The 19866-nt window shown below is 39.4% G+C and overlaps 1 protein-coding gene across 1 annotated transcript in view; it reads left to right on the plus strand.

Moving 5' to 3' along the window:
- Positions 1 to 19866, plus strand: part of PHEX (phosphate regulating endopeptidase X-linked) — a gene marked incomplete at its 5' end in the record, with an annotated part of 92880 nt that overhangs the window by 17086 nt on the left and 55928 nt on the right. The window contains 7 exons of the mRNA XM_079298160.1: positions 3507 to 3593; positions 4614 to 4840; positions 7957 to 8025; positions 8590 to 8706; positions 11673 to 11756; positions 12047 to 12192; positions 18210 to 18303. Coding sequence (XP_079154286.1) covers positions 3507 to 3593; positions 4614 to 4840; positions 7957 to 8025; positions 8590 to 8706; positions 11673 to 11756; positions 12047 to 12192; positions 18210 to 18303 — 824 coding nt within the window. The remainder of the gene's footprint in view (positions 1 to 3506; positions 3594 to 4613; positions 4841 to 7956; positions 8026 to 8589; positions 8707 to 11672; positions 11757 to 12046; positions 12193 to 18209; positions 18304 to 19866) is intronic.

Genomic DNA, 19866 nt, shown 5'->3' on the forward strand with positions numbered 1-19866 from the left:
CTGTGGAGTGCAATTGCCAATAGGTGTTGATATTGCCATAACTAAGTTTTATGTGAAGGGAATCATAAATCTTGCATTTGGGCATTCTGTGCATATGGAAACATGGATAATGAAGTGCTGAGGTCAGTAATAGAGGCTGAGATTTTTTTTTATCCCAAAGGGAATGACTTTGAAAAGAATTTAAAAGTGAAGAAAGTGAAAGATGTAACTGAAAAAGAGCTGTTTTGCTAAAAAAAACCCCATTCAGACATATACTTGGCTAAGTATATCCAAACTGTAGATTCAGCTGGCTTAAACTATGTTGGTTCACTTTGTTTGTCCTGGTGATTTTTGGTTAGGATATTCTGCTTTGCAGGCAGGCTAGTGGTATAACTCAGTAGCAGTGAGAAATTATTAAATTTTGGTTGATGTTAATAACAATTCTGTGCTTTTTCAGATGCCTGGAAATCAGTCTAGATTGTGATTTCTTTTTAACCTCTGCAGTCTGATTGCTATTTTGTATCTAGTGCTGTATCATGCAATTGAGAGCTGACAAATGAGCTGTTATTTTAAGCATGTATTTTCAATACTGTTGAAGTGATGTGTATTTCCTAATCTGATCAAAACCATTTAATCCTAACAATTCTTTAGAGGTAGAAGTTTGGTATCCTAAAATGGAAGATTGCTTTAAAGAATTAGGACTTTCAGTTTGGAACAAGAAAACAGAAAGCAAGCAAGCAAGATAGCTTCAAGAACAAGCTCAATGTCTATCTCAGTGCTAAGTGAAGTGTTTTAGTCAAAATGTTGGTAGCCCTGATATCACTAACTAGGCCAAAGCTTAAGAAAACTGTAGTTAGGGAAAGCCTATCAGACTGAACTTCTCAGTGGATTTGTATGAATACACACAATTCCTTAGTGAGGCAAGAGAGCTGAAGCTTGGAAAGACAAAGTAAAACCTAAACAGCAAATCTGTGGTATCTTAGGAGGCACAACATTACCTGCTCCTTGGTGGTATTTCTCTTCCTATCCCTTGAAAGACAATATAGGTTTTGCTTAAATATTGGAGTCAAAACAGAAAATATCTGAAGCTATTATAGTTTTTCAAAGTGGAAGGACAATTTTCCCTATAGTTCAGGTGAGTTTTTTCAGAGGGGCTGAATTTGCTCTCCATGTGCCCCTGGCTGGCATTTCCCTTACTGCAGATGGAAGTCTGAAACCCATGGCATGTGTCAGGAGCTGAATCACTGCTCAGGGGGTGTGGGATGGCCTGGGGCAGGATTGTTCAGCTTGCAGAGTCCTGGGAGAGCAGAGATTGAGCTGCTGCCCTCCCAAAACCTGCCCTGTAGAGAGCATTGACCCAGACAGGCATGGAAGGATGGAGTGGGATTGTCAGAGCCTGCAGCTGAGGCCAGGCTACTCACAGCACCCAACACTGCTAATTTAAAGAGAGCCTGATGGGCCTGCATTGATCTCAGTCACACTAGTGACTTTCTATCCATGAATAAACAACCTCTAGACAGACTAATTGATTACATATATCTTTGATCAGTGGGCTATTCTTCTTGCCTTTTCTTGCTATTCTTGCCTTTTCTTGCTATTCATCTTTAAATACTCAAGGATATGTAAAATCCATATATATTTGTGAGCTAAATAAGAAGCAAATTTCTAAATCCTGAATTTGGATTTTACACTAGCTAATGTAGAAGTTGTGGATGCAATCAGTGCTTAGGTTTGAGCTTCTAAATCTTTTTGAAAATTTGAGGTTAAGGCTGGGAAATCTCCATAGCCTAAAGATCATTCATGGATCACACTCCCTAGTTCAGTGTCCATAGGATTCAAGCATCTTCTTAAGTTATTAAGTCTTCCATGTTTGATCAGTGGATTTTATGTCACCGGAATTTAGAATTATCTTCATAAAATAATTCTGAGCAAGCTGGCAACTTCTACCCCACTTCACTCTCTGCAGTATGAGGTGGGGTAGATGTCACATTAATGACATGGTTTGATGGGAAAACATCAGGTCTGATTTTAACACAATTTGATGCAGTTTTATCTCTAGAGGTGATTTTATTGGCTCTTATAATTTGTTTTTCTCTTGAGCTTTAGCCATTGGATTTTATTAGTTTCAAAATTTCATGGTTGTATAGCTGACTGGCAAAGACAGAAATTGTTGTAGTGGTTTTATTGGGAGGGTAGTTTTTCATCCTTAGTTTTATGGAGGATTCATTTATCATTTCTTTTCAAATGCCATTTAAAAAATGTGGACAGGTCTGTTTATGCTGCTAAGAATTGTGCACACTGAACATATATATTGATGATTGGCATTATATTGTATTTCACAAATTGGGAAATACTTGAGGATTTGAAACCAAAGCTATCCTCTCCAGAAGTATTTTTATGAAAAAATCTTATTCATAACTAAAAGGGAATAATCTCATTATTAAATGTCTTAAGGGTCTAAGCAAATTAATTGGGCAATGGGGTTTTTTGTTTGTTTATTTAAGGAAAAAAGGGATTGAAGGGAGAGGACAAGTGGCATTTATTCATCACCTCTTCAGTACTCTGCATGTCCCCAGGCAGTGCTGGCAGAGGAACAGCCTTGCACTGTCCCCAGTCCACTCCTGGATCTGTTTGTTCTTGCCATGGCAGGTGTTATGGACTCTCAGTGGCTCTGTGCATTCACAGGCCCCTGGGACTCTTGTGTTCCCCCTGTTGTGTGGGGCACCTCTCAGCACACTTGCACTGTGCTGCCTCTGCTCATCTGAGACCCAGGCTGGTGCTTTGGTGCAGGGGAGTCTTGAATTTATCAAGGCTTGTTATCCCTGGCTGGCACACAACAGGAGGGACTGGATACAGCAAAGCCACCCCTTGCAGTGGTGCCAGCAACAATGAGGTGAGGCTGTGCAGGACCTGCTTGGGACTTGTAAAATCAGAACAAGGTCCAGCAGAGTGTGCCAGCCCTGTTCCTGTGCTGTGCTCAAGAGCTGCTGCTTCTCTTGGCCTGGCAGAGCTTGAGCTGAGCAGCACCTGAGCTGACAGATCTCTGAATCTCAGCTGTATCTGCAATTAGCCACAGTGCTTTGTATCTGCAGCAGCATCATGGCTCATTTACAGCTTGCTCCTTGGATCCTGTAACCTTGTGTTAGGTCCTGATTTCATAATGTACCAGCACCAGAAGCTGAGCCACTTGAAAACAATTCCTGACTCCCTGCTCTGTGTGTTTGTTCCCACCCTCACCCCATGACTGCCTGTCACCTCAGTTTGCTGAGGATAGCTGCTTGTGAGGATGAGTAACCAGCTGCATCTGTCATTTGGCTTTATGTCAGTTCTCTTCAAAATAAATAAATAAAAAATCCTTCTCTGTTGGGGATTGAAAAAGGTGCAATTATGTCTGTGCTACTGCTTAAGAAACTACACATGGAGCCTCATACTTAATTAAACAAATGCTATGATTAAATCAAATGCTGAAACAGGCAAACAGTGTCTACGTTTTCCAAAGTTTTGAAAAAAGTTATTTGTTTTTTCAGCATTGCTAGAGAAACCCATCAGCAAACGACGAGACAGTGAAGCTGTACAGAAGGCAAAGATCCTTTATGCATCCTGCATGAATGAGAGTAAGTGGATTGTTTGAGGAGGGCATACATTCATTCCCTGCATTTATAAAGGCAGGCTTTTTTATCTCTCTGCAGAGCCCTGTGAAGCTCTGTGCAGATGCTTGAATTTTATTGATATGGGTTCAACTGCAAGCAGAGGGTCTTTTACACCTCTGAAGCTGGCTATTGAGACTGAGGTACACCCAGGCACAGTTTTAGAGAAACCTCTACTTGTCAGAACTGTGAAGAGATATTTATCTGTGCAAAAGGATGTTAAACTGTGTTTCAGGGTTGTGGGTTTAGTGCCTGAGGTTAGTAAATCAGAGGAACCTTCTTATGAAATTCTCATACTGATATTTTCAGGAGCCTGTTGCTCATCACCTTCTACATTTCTCTAAATCTGTTTAATCAAAACACTACCCCAGGGCTGGGTATAGACAGGTCTGGACTCTTTAGCTTTAGTATCTGCATGTCAAGCAAGTTAGCCATGCTTGCAGAGTGCGTTTCCTTAGCTGTAAATGCTGCTGTAAGATAATGTACACTCATTTGGGACACATCACTACCCTTAGGTAGCTGCAGAGGTGAAAGAAGGCTTGGGAGTCCCCTTTATCCTTCTGACTCTTCAGGATTTATTTTTTTTTGGCATGGCCTATCTGCCAGCAAGTGAGACAGCCTGCTCTACAACCTTGGTGCCCAGATGCTGCCCCTCTAGCTTTGATTATGAGCAATAATCCTCTCCCCAAAACAGTGATGTTTCTATGCTAGTTCCTCAGCAAGGAGTGAGTTTTTTCTAAAATTTACCTAATTCCAACCCTTGCCTTTTGTGAAAGGCTCTTACTTGCCTTTCTTATTCTTGATACAGATAAAGAGGATTGGACTTGTATGCTGCTGTGCTCACAGGCAGAGCAGAGGCTTTGAGTTTCAGCTCTTGTGATTGCCTTGCCTGGGAATCAATCGATGCCAATAAATCTTTGTCTTTTGTGGCTGCTGCCGGGCTTGAATTGTCTGGAACGTAATTGTTGTGACACTTTGACATTTCAGATAAAATTGAAAAAGCTGATGTGAAACCCCTGTTAAGCATACTGAAGCACTCACCCTTCCGCTGGCCCGTGCTGGAATCCAATATTGGGCCAGAGGGGCAGTGGTCAGAAAGGAGGTTCAGCTTGGTCCAGGCCCTGGCTGCTCTCCGTGGCCAGCACAGCAGCTCCGTGTTCATCCGCTTGTATGTGGCTGCTGACGACAAAATCTCCAACCGCTACATCCTGAAGGTACAGGGCAGCATTCCTGCTTGGCTCCTTTGCATGTATTTCATGGTCTCTTTTTTAGAAACATGTGCCAAATGCTTACATTTGATTGCTGCTGTTATTATCTACTGGCTTGCTGATGTATGTAGGTGCCAGTTTATGGGAATGCAGAAGCCACGAGCAACAACATGCTATTCAAAAGTATTTCTGTACAAGTTTTCTTCTTTCAAACAGAAAAAAACATAATAATGTCCCAGTAGACCAATAGCCAGGGTCTATGTGCATGAGAATAAAAAGTCAATATCTAATTCTTTGTGCTGCTTATGACTCATTGGTTGCATGAACAATACTTTTTGTCTGTGAGGATGAAAAATGGTCCATCAGTAGCAGATATTTTGAATTTAAGCTGTTTTTCTTCAGATGGAAGCACTTAATCTGGTGCTTATACAGCACCTTACAACACAGATTTATCCCAAGTGCTTTTAAACATGAAATAAGGGAATTTACCTTTTTTCTGAATATTGCCTTTAGACAAAACCTTACCAATTTGTTAACAGTGCATGGCATTACACAACAGTTAAGTAAGAAAAAGACTCAAGAAATGTTGCCTCCCTGTAGTCTGACAAAACTCCACATAAAATTGTATAACTGTGTCAAGACTGAATGCCTGGGCCAAATGCATTGTTGTTTAAGAGCTTTAGATGAGTATCCAGAGCAGACCCTCCCTCCATGGCAACAAGAAAATTGTTCATGAAGGCAAGAGAGATGGAACAAATAAGAATGTTGGCATTCATCACAGCAAAATAGGATCTGTGATCCTTATTTTACAAGCATCTTGGCTAGCTGTAGGAATGTAGCCAAGAACACCTCCCTGTATTATATGCAATACCTGTATTCAGGGACTGTGGTGGCACTGGATGTCAGTTCTAAGTCAGTTCTTCCATATGTCTTTTGACTGAGGCATTTTCCTGGCATAAAGTTGAAGGGTAACTTTTCTCCATCTCTAAGACATTTTCCTGGATAGTCAACAGCAGATCAACAGTTTGCTGTATTGGATGTGTCATTCTGCTACAATGCTGTTGAGATCCTGTCAGATTTCCTTCTCTTTAAGAGAACTGAAGCACTAGAATCAGGGAGATGTTTGTGTGAGTATCTCCTGTCATAATATTTCAGTGCAAGTCACCTGTCAGCAGATGGCTGGGCAGGGACATCCTCACTGCTGGTCTCTTGGAAATGATTTATAACCAGCAGTTCCTTCACTCCCTATGCTTAGGGGCACCTAGGAATTAAATGTCTAACTGAAGCACTACATGCTGTGAATAACATATTATTCTGTAGGGTATTCTGATGTTAATTTGATTAGGATCTTTATCTGCAGAATGCATCAGCCAGTGCTCTACTTTCTCCATGTTTTAACAAATTCCCTGGGGTGTAGATGTACCACAGAGTATTTCAATCTGCTTGTGAAAATGGCTTTATTGCAAAATTCTTTTTGTTCAGCATTGCAAAATCATCAATGGGTCATAAAAGAAGTGGAAACTCCAAATAAAACTTTTTTCACCATTCAACATAATCTTTTTTTTTTTTTTTTTTTTTTTTTTTTTTTTTTTTTTTTTTTTTTTTTTTTAATGAGTGCTGAAGCAGTTGGCTGACTTCTTCTATTTATTTCTCGTATTTGTGCTCTCTTGGTTTAATGTGCTGTCAAATCTAATTCTTAAGACCAGGGAATTTGAATGAGCATTTAATGTAACAGTTACATAATTGAAATTCCCCAAAGCATAAGAGTATATTCTTTTTGCATCATTGTACTGAGAAAAGACAGTGATGCTGTTTCCCAAAGAATGAAAATTGCACTCAGTATGACAATTACTTCTTTTTGAGGATGGTTTGTTTTATTTGTTTATGGTATGTTTTAAAGGTTGTGAATATCAGCTAGTAGAGGAAAATATTACATTTATTTATTAACTTTAAATTCTAAGTTTCATTTATTTTTTACTTGTAGAAAATGTGAAATATGAATCACTTAAAGTAGATTAAAAGATTAAAAATACTTATATGAATTGTATAAATAAATGCAATCTATTGTCACTAGACTTATCTTTTAAAAACAATTGCAGCATCAAACCAAAAATGTTTAGAACATCAAAGCAGTTGTTTCTGCTTCAATCAGTGTATTATTCAGAGTTTGGAAGCTGGTTGATTTAAGTTTTCAGCTCTGGCTTTCATACCCTAACCTAACTTGATTACATTGAAAAGTTCTGGGTAATCTCAGTTCCCAGTAATAATTATAAAATGCTGTGTAGAGTTTTTCCTGGTTAGGAATTTGAAAAATTATGCAAATAATCCCATGTAGGTGTTTCAGTCAAAACACTAAATGTACATCTCAAACTTTCAGGCCTAAGTCCAATGTTAGGGTGAATGTAAACCAGAAAACCTGATCCATGTTTAGATGGAAAAGATAAATGAGGGTCAAAGATTCATCTGGACTACCAGACACCTTCAGCCAAAGTAGTGGGGACATAACAATATCCTGTGATGCAGTCCTGGCTGTTATTCCCTTCAGTTGCAGTTCAACTGTGCAAAAGACTGAGTACAGCACCCAGTGCTCAAAAGTGAAGCTCAAAAGTGTAACCTCAGTTTCAGGCAAAAAACCCAGAGATGCCTCCCAGAGAGAGAGCAGCTCTCGTGTCCAGCACTCAGGGGTGTTTGGTGCATACACTGGGCTGGTGTGGTCCCAGGCTGACCCTTGCACCCCTGGAACAGGCATAAGATGGATGCATGTCACCAACACCAGTGGCTTGGTCCTGTAGATCCATTTACATTTCCTACTCACTGATGTAGCTGCTCTAAATCACACTTGTGATTCTTTTCTTTAGGTGGCTTAGCTATGCAGGGTCATCTGAGGCTCCCCAGATCACAGTAATATGATTCAGTTAGTACCTGTCAGCATAGCATAGCATTTTCCTGTTGTTTTGAAACCCAGTCTAACCCAGACTGGTGCAGTGTTTTGTATGTTAGATATTTGCACACAGCTACCGTAATTGCCAGAAAAACATGAACCCTTCCAAAGTTGCTTATCAATTTATCTTTGAATCTGATGAACTCAGCTGTTAAATGTTACCTTGTGTTGTTTTTAACAGCTTGATCAAGCAAGCCTCTCTCTGGCTTCTCGAGAGGATTACCTAGAAAATACCACAGAAGCCAAATCTGTAAGTATTGTCAGCTGGAAAATAGAGCCACCATTTCCCCCCTCATCTTTTCTCACTGGTTGGTTTTGTTTTGTTGAACTCCAAACTGAGAAAGGGTTGTGCATTGTTTGGATTTGGTTTTGCAGGGTATCTAGCAGAAAACACCACTTCTATCAAAACACTGTTGCAGAGTTTCCTAAATGAATCTTGCACTTGTATACAAATACTTCAGTCCCATGGTGGTTCCTGTATTAGCTGGCCTAAAACACTGGTGTAGGTTTTACACATTGTCTAATCCCTTTGTAAGAGCTAAAAGTTGCCAGTCTAATCCAGAGCTGTCATTTGCATTTCCTGAGATTTGTACTCCCTGAACCACAGCAGTTGTCTCTGTCATGCATGGTATTTTTACAGTGATATTTCTCCTTTTGAACTTGCTTGGCATTCAAGGTAAGGAAAGCACAACCTTGATTCCTAAGGCATGAAAGTATTAAACTCCTTTCTATAGCTGGGGATTTCTGGTCTCCTGCTACAACTCTGCTCCAGAGCAAACCCTGTTGTGATTTCAGCCTTTCTCTTTCTCTCCAGTACCGAGATGCCTTTTTGCAGTTCATGGTTGACACAGCAGTGCTGCTGGGTGCAAACGCCTCCCGAGCTGAATCTGACATGAAATCAGTTCTGAAACTGGAAGTTAAAATAGCAGAGGTTGGTAATCTAATAAGGACCTTTCTTGAAATCAAAATCCATTACATCAACAGCATTAGCAATAGGGATTTTAGAGGCAGATCCTGATGAAGAAAGCATGAATATTATTTCTCTCTTAGTTAATTGTTAGACTATAAATTTTATTTTCAAGGGGAGAACTTTAGCCAAATACCCTTGGTGTTTTAAACTGTAATATCAGCCAGGTTGACCAGAGGCAAACCTGGGGATGTCATGGCAGTGTTTAAGGGATGGTGTATTTATTAGCAAGGTCCTTTGGCCTGCCATCTCAGTGGAGCTGGAGATCCATATGGTAACAGAGATACAGGGCTTGTTGGTGTGTTAGAAACTGTGGAAATGCCTGGGGATGTTCCCATAGGAATTAAGACTTCTCCTTCCAAAAAGATGATGAGATCAGTATCCCAGCTGAAGTGCATCTACACCAATTCACTGGTACCCACTGGGCAGCTGGAAAAATATGATATAACTCAAGGCCTTACATGTCTTTTCCAACCTAAGTGATTCTATAAATTTGAAGCTGTGTAGACTCTGTGCTCCTGCTGTGGACCTGTGTTGAGAACGTATTGCTTTGTTGTTTAAGAAGCAGACTGGGCTGATTCTCTGTGGAGCAGTCTAAAAGAAGTGCAAGACTGAGGTGGGATGTTGGATCTTGGTGTGAGAGAGAGGTGTTTGCAACAGTGCCACACTTAGATCCTGAAGTGTCTTCATTGACTAGTCTGGGAGAATGGGTGAAAAATGCACAAGTTTTGATTTAGGGGATCTGCTGAATTTAGTAAAGCTAAACGTATTTAAATCTGGTACTTGGTTCTGACATTTACTTGGCGACATTTTTGAGAGGAGTTTTGTTTAGGACACAGGATTATTGAAGATTGAAGGAGAGTTTTTGCTTCTCCATGTCTCTGTTTCAGTGTGGCTGCCACAGGAATCCCACTCATGGGAGCAGCAAGTTTGTTATAATTTCAACCTCTACTAAAACTAGAAAGAAAGGTTGGCCTCAGTGCTGGGAAACCATCAAAAGTAAGGGTACAGACTTGATGCTGGTTTGCAGAACTGCCAGCTGAGCTGAGTATTCCTTCACATTGGCCAGGAAAGAACCTATCCCTGTGAAATGCTGTCCCCTGTTAGCAGAGAAGCCCTTTGCATGGGACAGGTGATGCAGCAGATGTATTTTATCTGGATTCTGCTGTTGCAGTCTACAGGATGCTTCTTAGTGGTGTATTTGTACAGAAATGAGGGCCACCACAATAGTATCCAATTAGTGTTTCCATCTCTCTTCTGAAAGGGGTTAAATTTCGTCAAATGTCTAATCCAAGTCCAATATCCATTTTCAGTTACTTAGCATGGATGAACTAATGTACAAATATTTCTTTGTGACCCAGCACACTTGAAAAACAGTAAATATTTCTTCTGTTTATCAGTGATGGCATAAGAAGATGCTAATAAGATAATAAGCTCTGATGCTTTGCTTAGCAAGTGTCTTACAGAGCATTAATCCACCAAGCATGTAAGGGCAGCTGCCACGTGAGATGACATGGATCATGTAACAACCCCCAGCATCAGTAATGCACATTGTTATGCAACAAGCCTTGCTTGCTTACAGGTTCTTTTAGTAAGAATAATCCCCCTAATATCTATCCAGATATTAGGCATGAGTCAATGGACATGGATTGCTGCATAAACCCTAATAAACATGATGATTATATAAACACCTTTCTGGGATTCAGGTAGTCCTATTTGTCACTGGAGGTTTTACTGCATCCTGTGTTCCTCTGCATCTTTTCAAATAAACACATGTAATGGAGAATTTCTATGCTCAGGAAGAGGCAGCAAGAACACTTTGGATATAGGAAGGAGTGGCAGGGTTTGAGAGAGCTTGCTGTGTACAGGGAATATTTTTATTAAATTTGAATCACTGGACCAAGAGGAAAAGTTTTGAGAGGAAGAAAGTAAATAGCTTCAAGAAGTGTTTAAAGATTTTTCAGATAAATGAAATTTGCAGAAAAGGAAAAGAAAGCAAATCTTTTTCCTCTGTGGCTTGAACAATACTAAAGCCATAAACACTTACTGGAGAATTTTGGTTGGAGAAGTGCCAGCTGTCTGATTAGTCTGGCATCAATCTCTGTCCTTTAGACTGCCCAGCATACAGCTTCTTGTATAGGATTTACCTTACAGCAGGGTTGAAATTGTCATCAGGAATTTTTGTTTCTCTGAGAAAATTTTTTGCTACATCTTGTACTTTGTTTTCCTATTATGAACCACAAGGCTGTCTTGGAGTCTGCATGCCCTTCTTGTCAGTTATACAGGCCTTGCTTCATATTTAGGGTTTCTTTTGCTGTATCCTTGGACACTGCAGAGGAACTTGAGGTCTGGCTTCTCTGGTCACCAGAGGAGAGGCCTGGCTGGGGAAGGTTTTATTCATGTCTGGCCTATATACTCAGGTTTCCTGCTATGCAAATCAGGAGGATGGGGTGAAATGAGGAAAAACTCACTGCTCTTCTCCCAGCTGGAGTACAGCCCTAGCAAGAACACATTCAAATCCAAGACATGAGATGCATTTCCAGTTATGAAGATGCACCTATCTCAGATTTGATCTATTAAATCTGAAGTTGGCTTCTACTTGATATCAGGAATGAATGAGTACTAATGGCCAAGGTGTACTCATATCTCTTCTGTATTAACATGTCTTTCCTGAGCTAAATCAGTCTCATAAGTCCAAAGAAGACATGCAGCTCATTAAATTTCCCAGTAATTAGCTAAATGTAAAAGGGACTATGTTCCCTTTCTTCTAGTTAAATGCAATCCTCAGAAACAGAGGTTAATGCCAAAATGCTTGGAAAACAGGTGGTGTGATACTTCTGTGCTGGGATTAGGAAGGATGGTAATATGTAAGAGTCCCTGCAAGATAAACCTTGTTTTGATGGTTTTGTGCATTTTTTTCTCTTCACCAGATCATGATTCCATACGAAAATCGAACGAGTGAGGTGATGTACAACAAAATGAACATATCAGAGCTCAGTGCCATGATCCCACAGGTTGGTTGGGGATTGTTGAAAAATTATTATTTTAATTTCTGACCTGCATTATTAAAACTGTCTTTAGCATTCAGAGCAGCATGTGGAAGAATGCATGTGCTCATTTACAGTGTATGTTCTTTTAAATACAGTTACAACTTTAATGAGGATTGAAAACATATGTAATGACAAAGTGTGATAGTTTCTTAGTTTAAAGTAAAACATTGAACCCATTAGTTTTAAAGTAACTTAGTTAATAAATCATCTCTGTTCATGATCTGCTTTAACCAGCCTTCTCTTTGTCATTGCAGTTTGACTGGCTGGGGTACATCAAGAAGGTGATTGACACCAAGCTCTATCCTGAGCTTAAAGATATAGGTCCTTCAGAAAATGTGATTGTCCGTGTTCCCCAGTACTTCAAAGATTTATTCAGGATACTAGAAAATGAAAGGAAAAAGTAAGGATTCTATGATGGTTTTACCCACACTTGTAAGGGGATGTAAAATGCTGGGCTTTTTCTACTTTTTATAATGAGTTTCAGCTATTCTTGGAATCAAGTCTCTAGGCAAACAGTCTGTTTGATTTTGTCAGAAAGAGGATTTAGATATTACTTTGTGCACAGCAGGAGAATTTTCAGTTTCAACACATTTCTTCTCTGGTTAACACAGGTTGCAGTAAAGCTGCTCTTTTCCAGATGCATTCAGCATCTCTTGCTTGTTTAGGGTCTTGTATCTTCTGAAATCCTTTGCACCTGCAGATCATATTTGTGAAATGCAGGTAGCTCAGACTAAACTTGGCAGATGTGCTTTGCACAGGGAAGCAAGACAGCTTTGGGCAGTGATTAAAAGGTAACATCCCATTTGAAACATCCTTACTGATGACATCTAAAGGATTTCTCTGATAATTTGTTCTCTGAGGCATGGTACTGAACTTGAAAAAAAATTTTGTGTAGATGATTGTCTCCAAATATCAGTCTTTGCTGGTTGTACAGTATGGACACAACTAAATGTATTTCAGGGAAAAAAAGACAAAGATTTTTCTTATATTGTTGCTCTGTGTCTCTAGTGATGGAATATTTACTAATTCATGAAATATTTATTATTTCATAGTACCTGTAAAAAATAGCACACAAATCAAACAATTAATAAAATAAAAACTACTGACTTGCCTACAGATCATCAAATATCCTCTTAAAAAAGAGATTCAGATAAGTAGCATTACTGCCACCAATATTAATCTATTGAAGAAAGTTTTAAAAATTAATTGCTTTTAACTCAAAGTTTGCTACATTGGTGGGTATAAATGTGTCATTTAGAGGATGTATATCTAGCAAGATAACAGGGAATTAGTTATTCTCTGCATATACTCTTACATGCAAATGTATTCTGTAACTACAGAGTAGTACCTGGAGACTTTTTCCATTAGTTTCCTATTCAAGGAAAATTTGAGTATTCAAGAGAAGTTAAGGTAGCCTGTGTGTTGTGGCAAAAGGAGGCTGGAGTGATGACCTGAAATAATTGTAATGCCTGTCTTTATCAAAGCTCAGGTTTCTGACCTCACAGGTCAGGGGGAGAGGGGGAGCAAAACCATTTCCAGTATATTCACTCTGCACATCTTATAGGTGTTAATGGCTTAGGCATTTTCTGCTCAGCCTTATCCTAAGAAATTTACATCACAAAATGTTAGAAACGGCAAATAGTACTAAACTGAACCCAAGCAGGCTTCAAGTTCTTGTGTGTAAAATGTATCCAAACAGCCCAGGCACGATAACCAAGGTCGTGTTTATCTATTAGGTGATAATGTTCATTACTTAAAATGTCAGAGGTAGCCTTGCTATCTGGCCTGAGAAAATTAGGAAACCATCTCATTGTGAACTCCTAACAATGAGGTCTCAACATTTTCCTGAAGGGTGAACCCTGAAAGCTTAACAAGAATATTTTCTTTTAGGTAATCTTATTTTTCTTTCTCCATATGACATTTTAAAGATTTATTTAATGTAAACAACATGAATTTTATTTGTTACTGTAAATATCTAGACATGAAATTCCTAGAAAAGCATTTCAAAACTTTAGATTTGCTTCAGTGTTTGCAATGGGAATTGTCTTATCATCATTTCAGGAAATGGAAGGTCATTAGAAAAAACAGGTATTTTCACCAAGTTCATATTCTTTTTAGTTACAAGGCTATCCCTAAATTATGCTTTTATTCCAGTGCCTTGTGTGTCCTCTGCCTGAATGAGCACCCTGCTAGCCTGGGTACTATTCAAAATGTCACAAAAAGATGGCTCATGCCCCAATATTTTACCCAGTGGTCTGGTAAAGTGTTTCATTAAGTTTATTTCAGGTGGAGGAAAGAGTGGAGTGAAAATGAAGTCTGGCTGCAGAAGCAGTTTGTGTTGGAGGTGGCAAGTTGTACAGACTCACAATCCTTGTATTAAAAATTTCTCCCTGAGAGAACCTGCTGAGCAATCTTGAATTGTGAAATCATTCACAGGGCAATATTACTAGAAGAGAGCACATTAACATGGTGTGGCATGAATTTAGCAGAATTTTACTTAACTGCATATAATCAAGTTTCAGTGTGGGGTCTGAAATAGGTGCAGCAGGGTGGTCAGAGGCCAGGGCTCTGCTGTGGTCCAGCCCAGGAGCTGGGCTCCCCATGGCCAGCTGCCCAAGCAGCTCAGCAAGCAGCCTGCAGGAGTTTCCATCAGCTTCCATCACTGGGGATAGCCAGCCTTAGTCATGCCAGGTGCTGTAAGCCAGACCTTCTTTGCAAGAGGTCTTCAGGGATTCCTCCAGCTTTTTGGCATACTTTTTAGTGGGGTTTATCTCTATTGCAGGAAGAAGAGATGTGTGTATGTAGCTGTGATGTAAATGAGCAATGGCAGAGCTCCAGTACAGCTGTGCCATGAGAGAGGAGATAGAACTGTGCTGGCACCAATTAGGAGTTTATATCCCTTCCCTGTTACCTGTGTGCTGGTGCTTTATGTGAGCCATAAATAGGATGCTCTAAATTGCATCCTTTCTGGAGGTCTTTGCAGCTGGTGAAAGAAGCAGCTTTATGATTCTCATAGATCTCAGAATGCAGTTTCATGGAATTGTGGAATGTTTTGGATGGGGCATCCACAGCTTCACTGGAAAACCTGTTCAGTGCCTCATCTCACTCACAGTAAAGAATTTCCTCCCAATAGCTGACAAATTTATCCCTTTTCAGTCTAAAGCCAGTCCCCCTTATATGTCCTTGCAAAATGTCCCTCTCCTCTTTTCTTGTGGGCTCCTTTTCCTTTGTCTTACCTTCCCTTACCTTTGCAGTATGGAACTGTTAATTGAGAAGAACTCTAATTCATATAGCATATGAGGAATTTTCTTCAGAGATGGATGGAGGCACTAGATCTCTTTTCTGGTCTTAGTCTTTATCTGAAACATTAGAGAAGTTCCAGTAATTTGTCTTGAATTAGTGCCTCTAGCAACAGAGGCAAAAGTTTTTTGGTACTTATAATTTGATTCGTGACTCAATTCTGAATATGATTTTCAAACAGATCTAAAATTTGTGAAAGAGATATTTTTCTTTAAATGTCAATTAGTTTTTCCACCTATCTCATATTAAATCTGTCCTCTTTAATTGCTACCATGCCTGTTGATTAAAATATTGCAAACTCACAGAATTTTACATGAGCAACCTACTTTATTCTCAGGCAGGACAGAAAGTACTTTAGTAAATATTCATAAGTACTGGTATAATTTTAACTGTCCCAGCAAACAATCTCTGTACCACTTCCTTTGGGAATGTGTGTCACAATAAGGGTCATACTGATTAGAAGTGAGCCCACACTTTCTGCAACAGGCATTTGGAAGTTAAAATAGAGTGTACTCTTCTGAAAGGTTACAAAAACAAATAGTCTGGTCTCATTGAAAGAGCAGAGAGGATTTTTATGTTTTATTTGTCTACTGGATTTTGCTTCACGTGTAGAGATTAACTTCTCTGGGCCTCAGTGAACTTATTTGTGAAACTGAGATGCAAATCACCCCAAGATCTGCACTGTAGTAACTTTATCAGCAAAATTGTCAGTTTTTAAGCCATCTGAAGATAACCAAGTGATTTGAAGTTGGCATAGTTAGCCCAAAATGTAAAATAATCATCCCTCAAATAGATAAACAAATTCAGATCAATTACTGTTTTATTTTGTTCTGAAGAACAAACTAAAGCACACTGTGCTTCAAACACAAGACAACAAACACCCTCAACCTTTCCACCTGCTGCCCACCCCCCATTAATAAGCATTGAAATGGAGCCCCCCTGCTGATTAATGCATTGTGGATTCTGCTGTGGTTGCAGTCTGGAATTATTACTGTCTCATCAGACAGCTTGGTTTTAGCCAGTGTCAGCCTTTTCCTCCCCAAATTAAAACAACCCAAATTAATTATATTTCCTGCAATTGTCATCTGCCTTCATTACTTATATGTGACACAAACATTTCTGAATTCTTGATATTGCTGTCTTTCAATACGTCACCTTTCTGAGACCCAGCCTTTATGAATTTCAGCCTTTCATTCACTACCAGTTTGAGGGAGGCCCTACCCAAATGTTGGGGAAACAAACATTGCTGTGTGAAAACAAGTGCACAGAAGAGAGAATTGATTTTGGTTTTGGTGGTGATTAAGTAAATTGTAATACATAATGGTAGTGATTTATTTAGCTAAGGATTTTACCTAGGGCTTTTGCTTGGAAGCAAATCTTTAACCTCTTAATCTGTGACATTTGTATAAATGCTACAGCAGGATATTGTTCAGCTCTGCTGAAATATCTGAGGCAGATTTTTGGGAGGTTTCTGGAGTCGTTTACCAAAACAATGAGAGCTGAGTGCTTTTAGGGTGCTTCACTTGTCATTGAGTGAGAAAATTCCACATTGTCAGAAACTTAAGGGAAAAATCTGAACTTTGTGGCATTTCTTAGGTTGAAATGAATCTTTAATGTTCCTAAATATTATCTTAAAATGGTGTGATTATCTAAACAGAGCTAACTATTTTGGCTTTTTTGACACATACTGTCTTATAAACGTACATTATTCATGCTAAAAAATCTTCTTCAGATGTATTTTACAATAATTGTGGGCTTTTATGTGCACTATAGAATATGTCTGTGTGCTAAAAGAGGGAATATTCCCAGGGTGAGAGATGCAGCAACACATCTTGAGCTGAAGGCTTTGTGTGGGTGGACTGGAGCTTGGTTAGAGGCAAAACTGAAGTTCTGTCTCAAGCAAATGCTGCTGTCAAGACAACATGCCCACAAAGTGTATTTCCAAGCTGTTATGATTCAGAGGAGGGAGCTGCTTGGGATGTGTCTCTGAGTGAGGCTGATGGAGTGACACTCCATTATTGCAGCATTATTAATGTAGCAGCAGCTGCATTGCTCCACACTTAGGGCAATTGAAAATTGCAGAAATGGGATTTTTAGAGATGGGGGGTTGTTCAGTCCATGCCAGCAGCCTCAGTTGCACAGAAGCCATTTTCCTACCTACAGAGTAACCTGTGGCCTGTCAAAAATGTTATGTATATCCCAGTGGGGAACAAATAACATTTGAATATCCTAGCTTTGAAGCAATGACTATCCTTGAAAAATATGTCATGTGTAAAAGAAGATGAGAATAATAAGTGTAGGCTATTGTTGGACTTGTTTTGAGACTATTGTGTATTTCACAATGCACCTTTAGCTCATACAGCCACTGCTGAACATGGAGAGAGATCAATCTAGGCTGGGTAAATCCTCCAGTCAGGTGCCCAAAATTTTAGAAAAGGAGTATGGATGCCAGATTTCCTGGGAATTTTAAACAAGCTCTTCCTTGATCTCTAAGCCTCAATTCTTAAAAGAGTTTTGTTACTGACACTTCTCTTTTTTAGTATTTCAATTATCCATCTGACAAAATAGGAATGTTAATACTTTAATAACTTTGTGAATAGTAGAAGTTTTCAAGGCATATTGATAACTTCTAATGAAAGATACAAATATGAGATAATGAGAGTGTATGTGGGATGGACTGTTATCTATTCTGTTACCATTTATGTGCCCTGCTAATGAGGGAAGATAACATTCACTTTGATCTACAAAAGGGAAAAAAAATTAGTCTCTGGATAGAATTTCGATGCAACTATTATTATAACATAGTTCTTGCTACTTCTAAGGAAAATGAAAGCAGCCTTTTGGGAAAAAAACATTACCTAAAAATTACATACTAGGTGATGGACGTGTTATAAATAATCCCAGAAGATGGTTATCATGGGGAAATCATATATTAAATGGCTGCAACCATACAGAATCTTCTGTGTAATTGGGATTTATCAATTTGGCCATCACTCATTAATTTTTGAGGTGAAATTTCCACCATTTGGGTAAAATGTTTGTAGAGCTATTCCTGTGAGTGCTTTGTGGTACACCATATGTGTTTACATGTCTGATACAAATATGCTTATTTAACAGGACCCTTGCCAATTACCTGGTGTGGAGGATGGTTTATTCCAGGTTATTTAACCTCAGCAGACGTTTTCAGTATCGGTGGCTGGAATTTTCTCGGGTGAGTTTTGATTTCACAGCATTTACAAGGGTCCTGGTCTTGACACTGTTGGTTTCCCTTATAGCTGCTTATCCCTTTGCAAAACACAAAATGTTTTCCATGCTGGAGAAATTTATAAACTTTTTTTTTTTTTTAAGGCACCCTCTAAAACAATTGATTTACATATTTTTGTGTATGACACTAAGACATTCATAGGACAATATGACACTAAAGACAAAAAGTGTTTTAGATTATGTTAAAGAGGTTTTGAAACCTCCCCTTTAAAAAACTTGGTCTTGTTTTGCAGAAACTTGAATTAGGTTATGTGGGCTGTGGTATTCAGGCCAAACCTTTTTGACCAAAGTCTAAACTTTTTGACAACTATTGTTTGCCCATTTGTGAATACAGCTCTAGTAAAACTGAAGTCTAGGATTTCACTTGTTAAAGCTGGCTCAAAACTCTCCCATGCTCTAATGCCAACATTACAAGAGTTCTAGCACAAATATACCCAGCTATTTCCACAGAGAAGATGATAGGTGCCTTCCCTTGGGGTAGCAAAAGAACCAGAAAACTGCCACAAGGTGTGAGAGCAGAGCTAATTATCTGTTCAGTAATATGGGAATTTATGTAAAACACACAGGTTTGATTAAGTGAACCCTGAATAGCAAGCCACCTTGTAATTGTGTGGGCAGTGTGAGGTGTCCTTAAGTAAACCAAGGATGAAGCTGAAACTGAATGGTATTTTGTCTCGTGTCTCAGCCACTTTGGATGGTGAACCTTGTTTGCCATTATGAAAATTGGCTGACAACAGGAGGCTGGCATGGTGCAGGAGGTGTGGGTGTTCTGTCCTCCCTGGTGAGGCATGCAGGTGGCTAATTAAAGAACCTGTACTGTTTTTCTTTGAGTAATACTGGAATAGTTCTGAGTTGATCACATACCTAAAAATATACTCCAATAGCTTGATGGAAACTACACAGGAAAGCCAGACTCTTGCACTTCTGAGATCACATTCAAAATAGTCTTGTTAAAGATGCTATTTTCTTCATGTAAAATATGAGAAACTGGCTGTCAGAACCACAGTGACAAGTTTGTAGATGTCCCCTCCTGGGACATTCCTTGCTAGTCAGATAAAATGGATTGATGCTGGCTATCAGCCAGCCTGTAGCATAATACTAAGTTACACTGGGTTATGTAATGGCCAGAAAAAATTCTGAAGGGAAATATTAAGCTTTGGATATTGTGCATTTTAATATGGTAACTGGCTGCTGTCACATCTCTGGGATGTAGAAGCTTAGGGAGAAATTTAATTCAAAGTGATTCAGTGCTTATTAATAATCTCATCAAGGCTGTAATAGAATTACATAATGGGTCAGATGGGAAGGGACCACAGCAGGGTCATCTGGTCCATCCTCCCTCCCTGCTCAAGCAGGGCCATCCCAGAGCCCAAGGCACAGGATTGTGTCCAGATGGTTCTTGAACATCTCCAGTGAGGGAGACTCCACACCTTCTCTGGGCAATCTGTGCCAGTGCTCAGTCACTGCACAGGGAAGAGATCCTTCCTCATGTTCAGGTGGAACCTGCTGT

This window comes from Erithacus rubecula, assembly GCF_903797595.1.
Source record: "Erithacus rubecula genome assembly, chromosome: 1".
NCBI lineage: Eukaryota > Metazoa > Chordata > Aves > Passeriformes > Muscicapidae > Erithacus > Erithacus rubecula.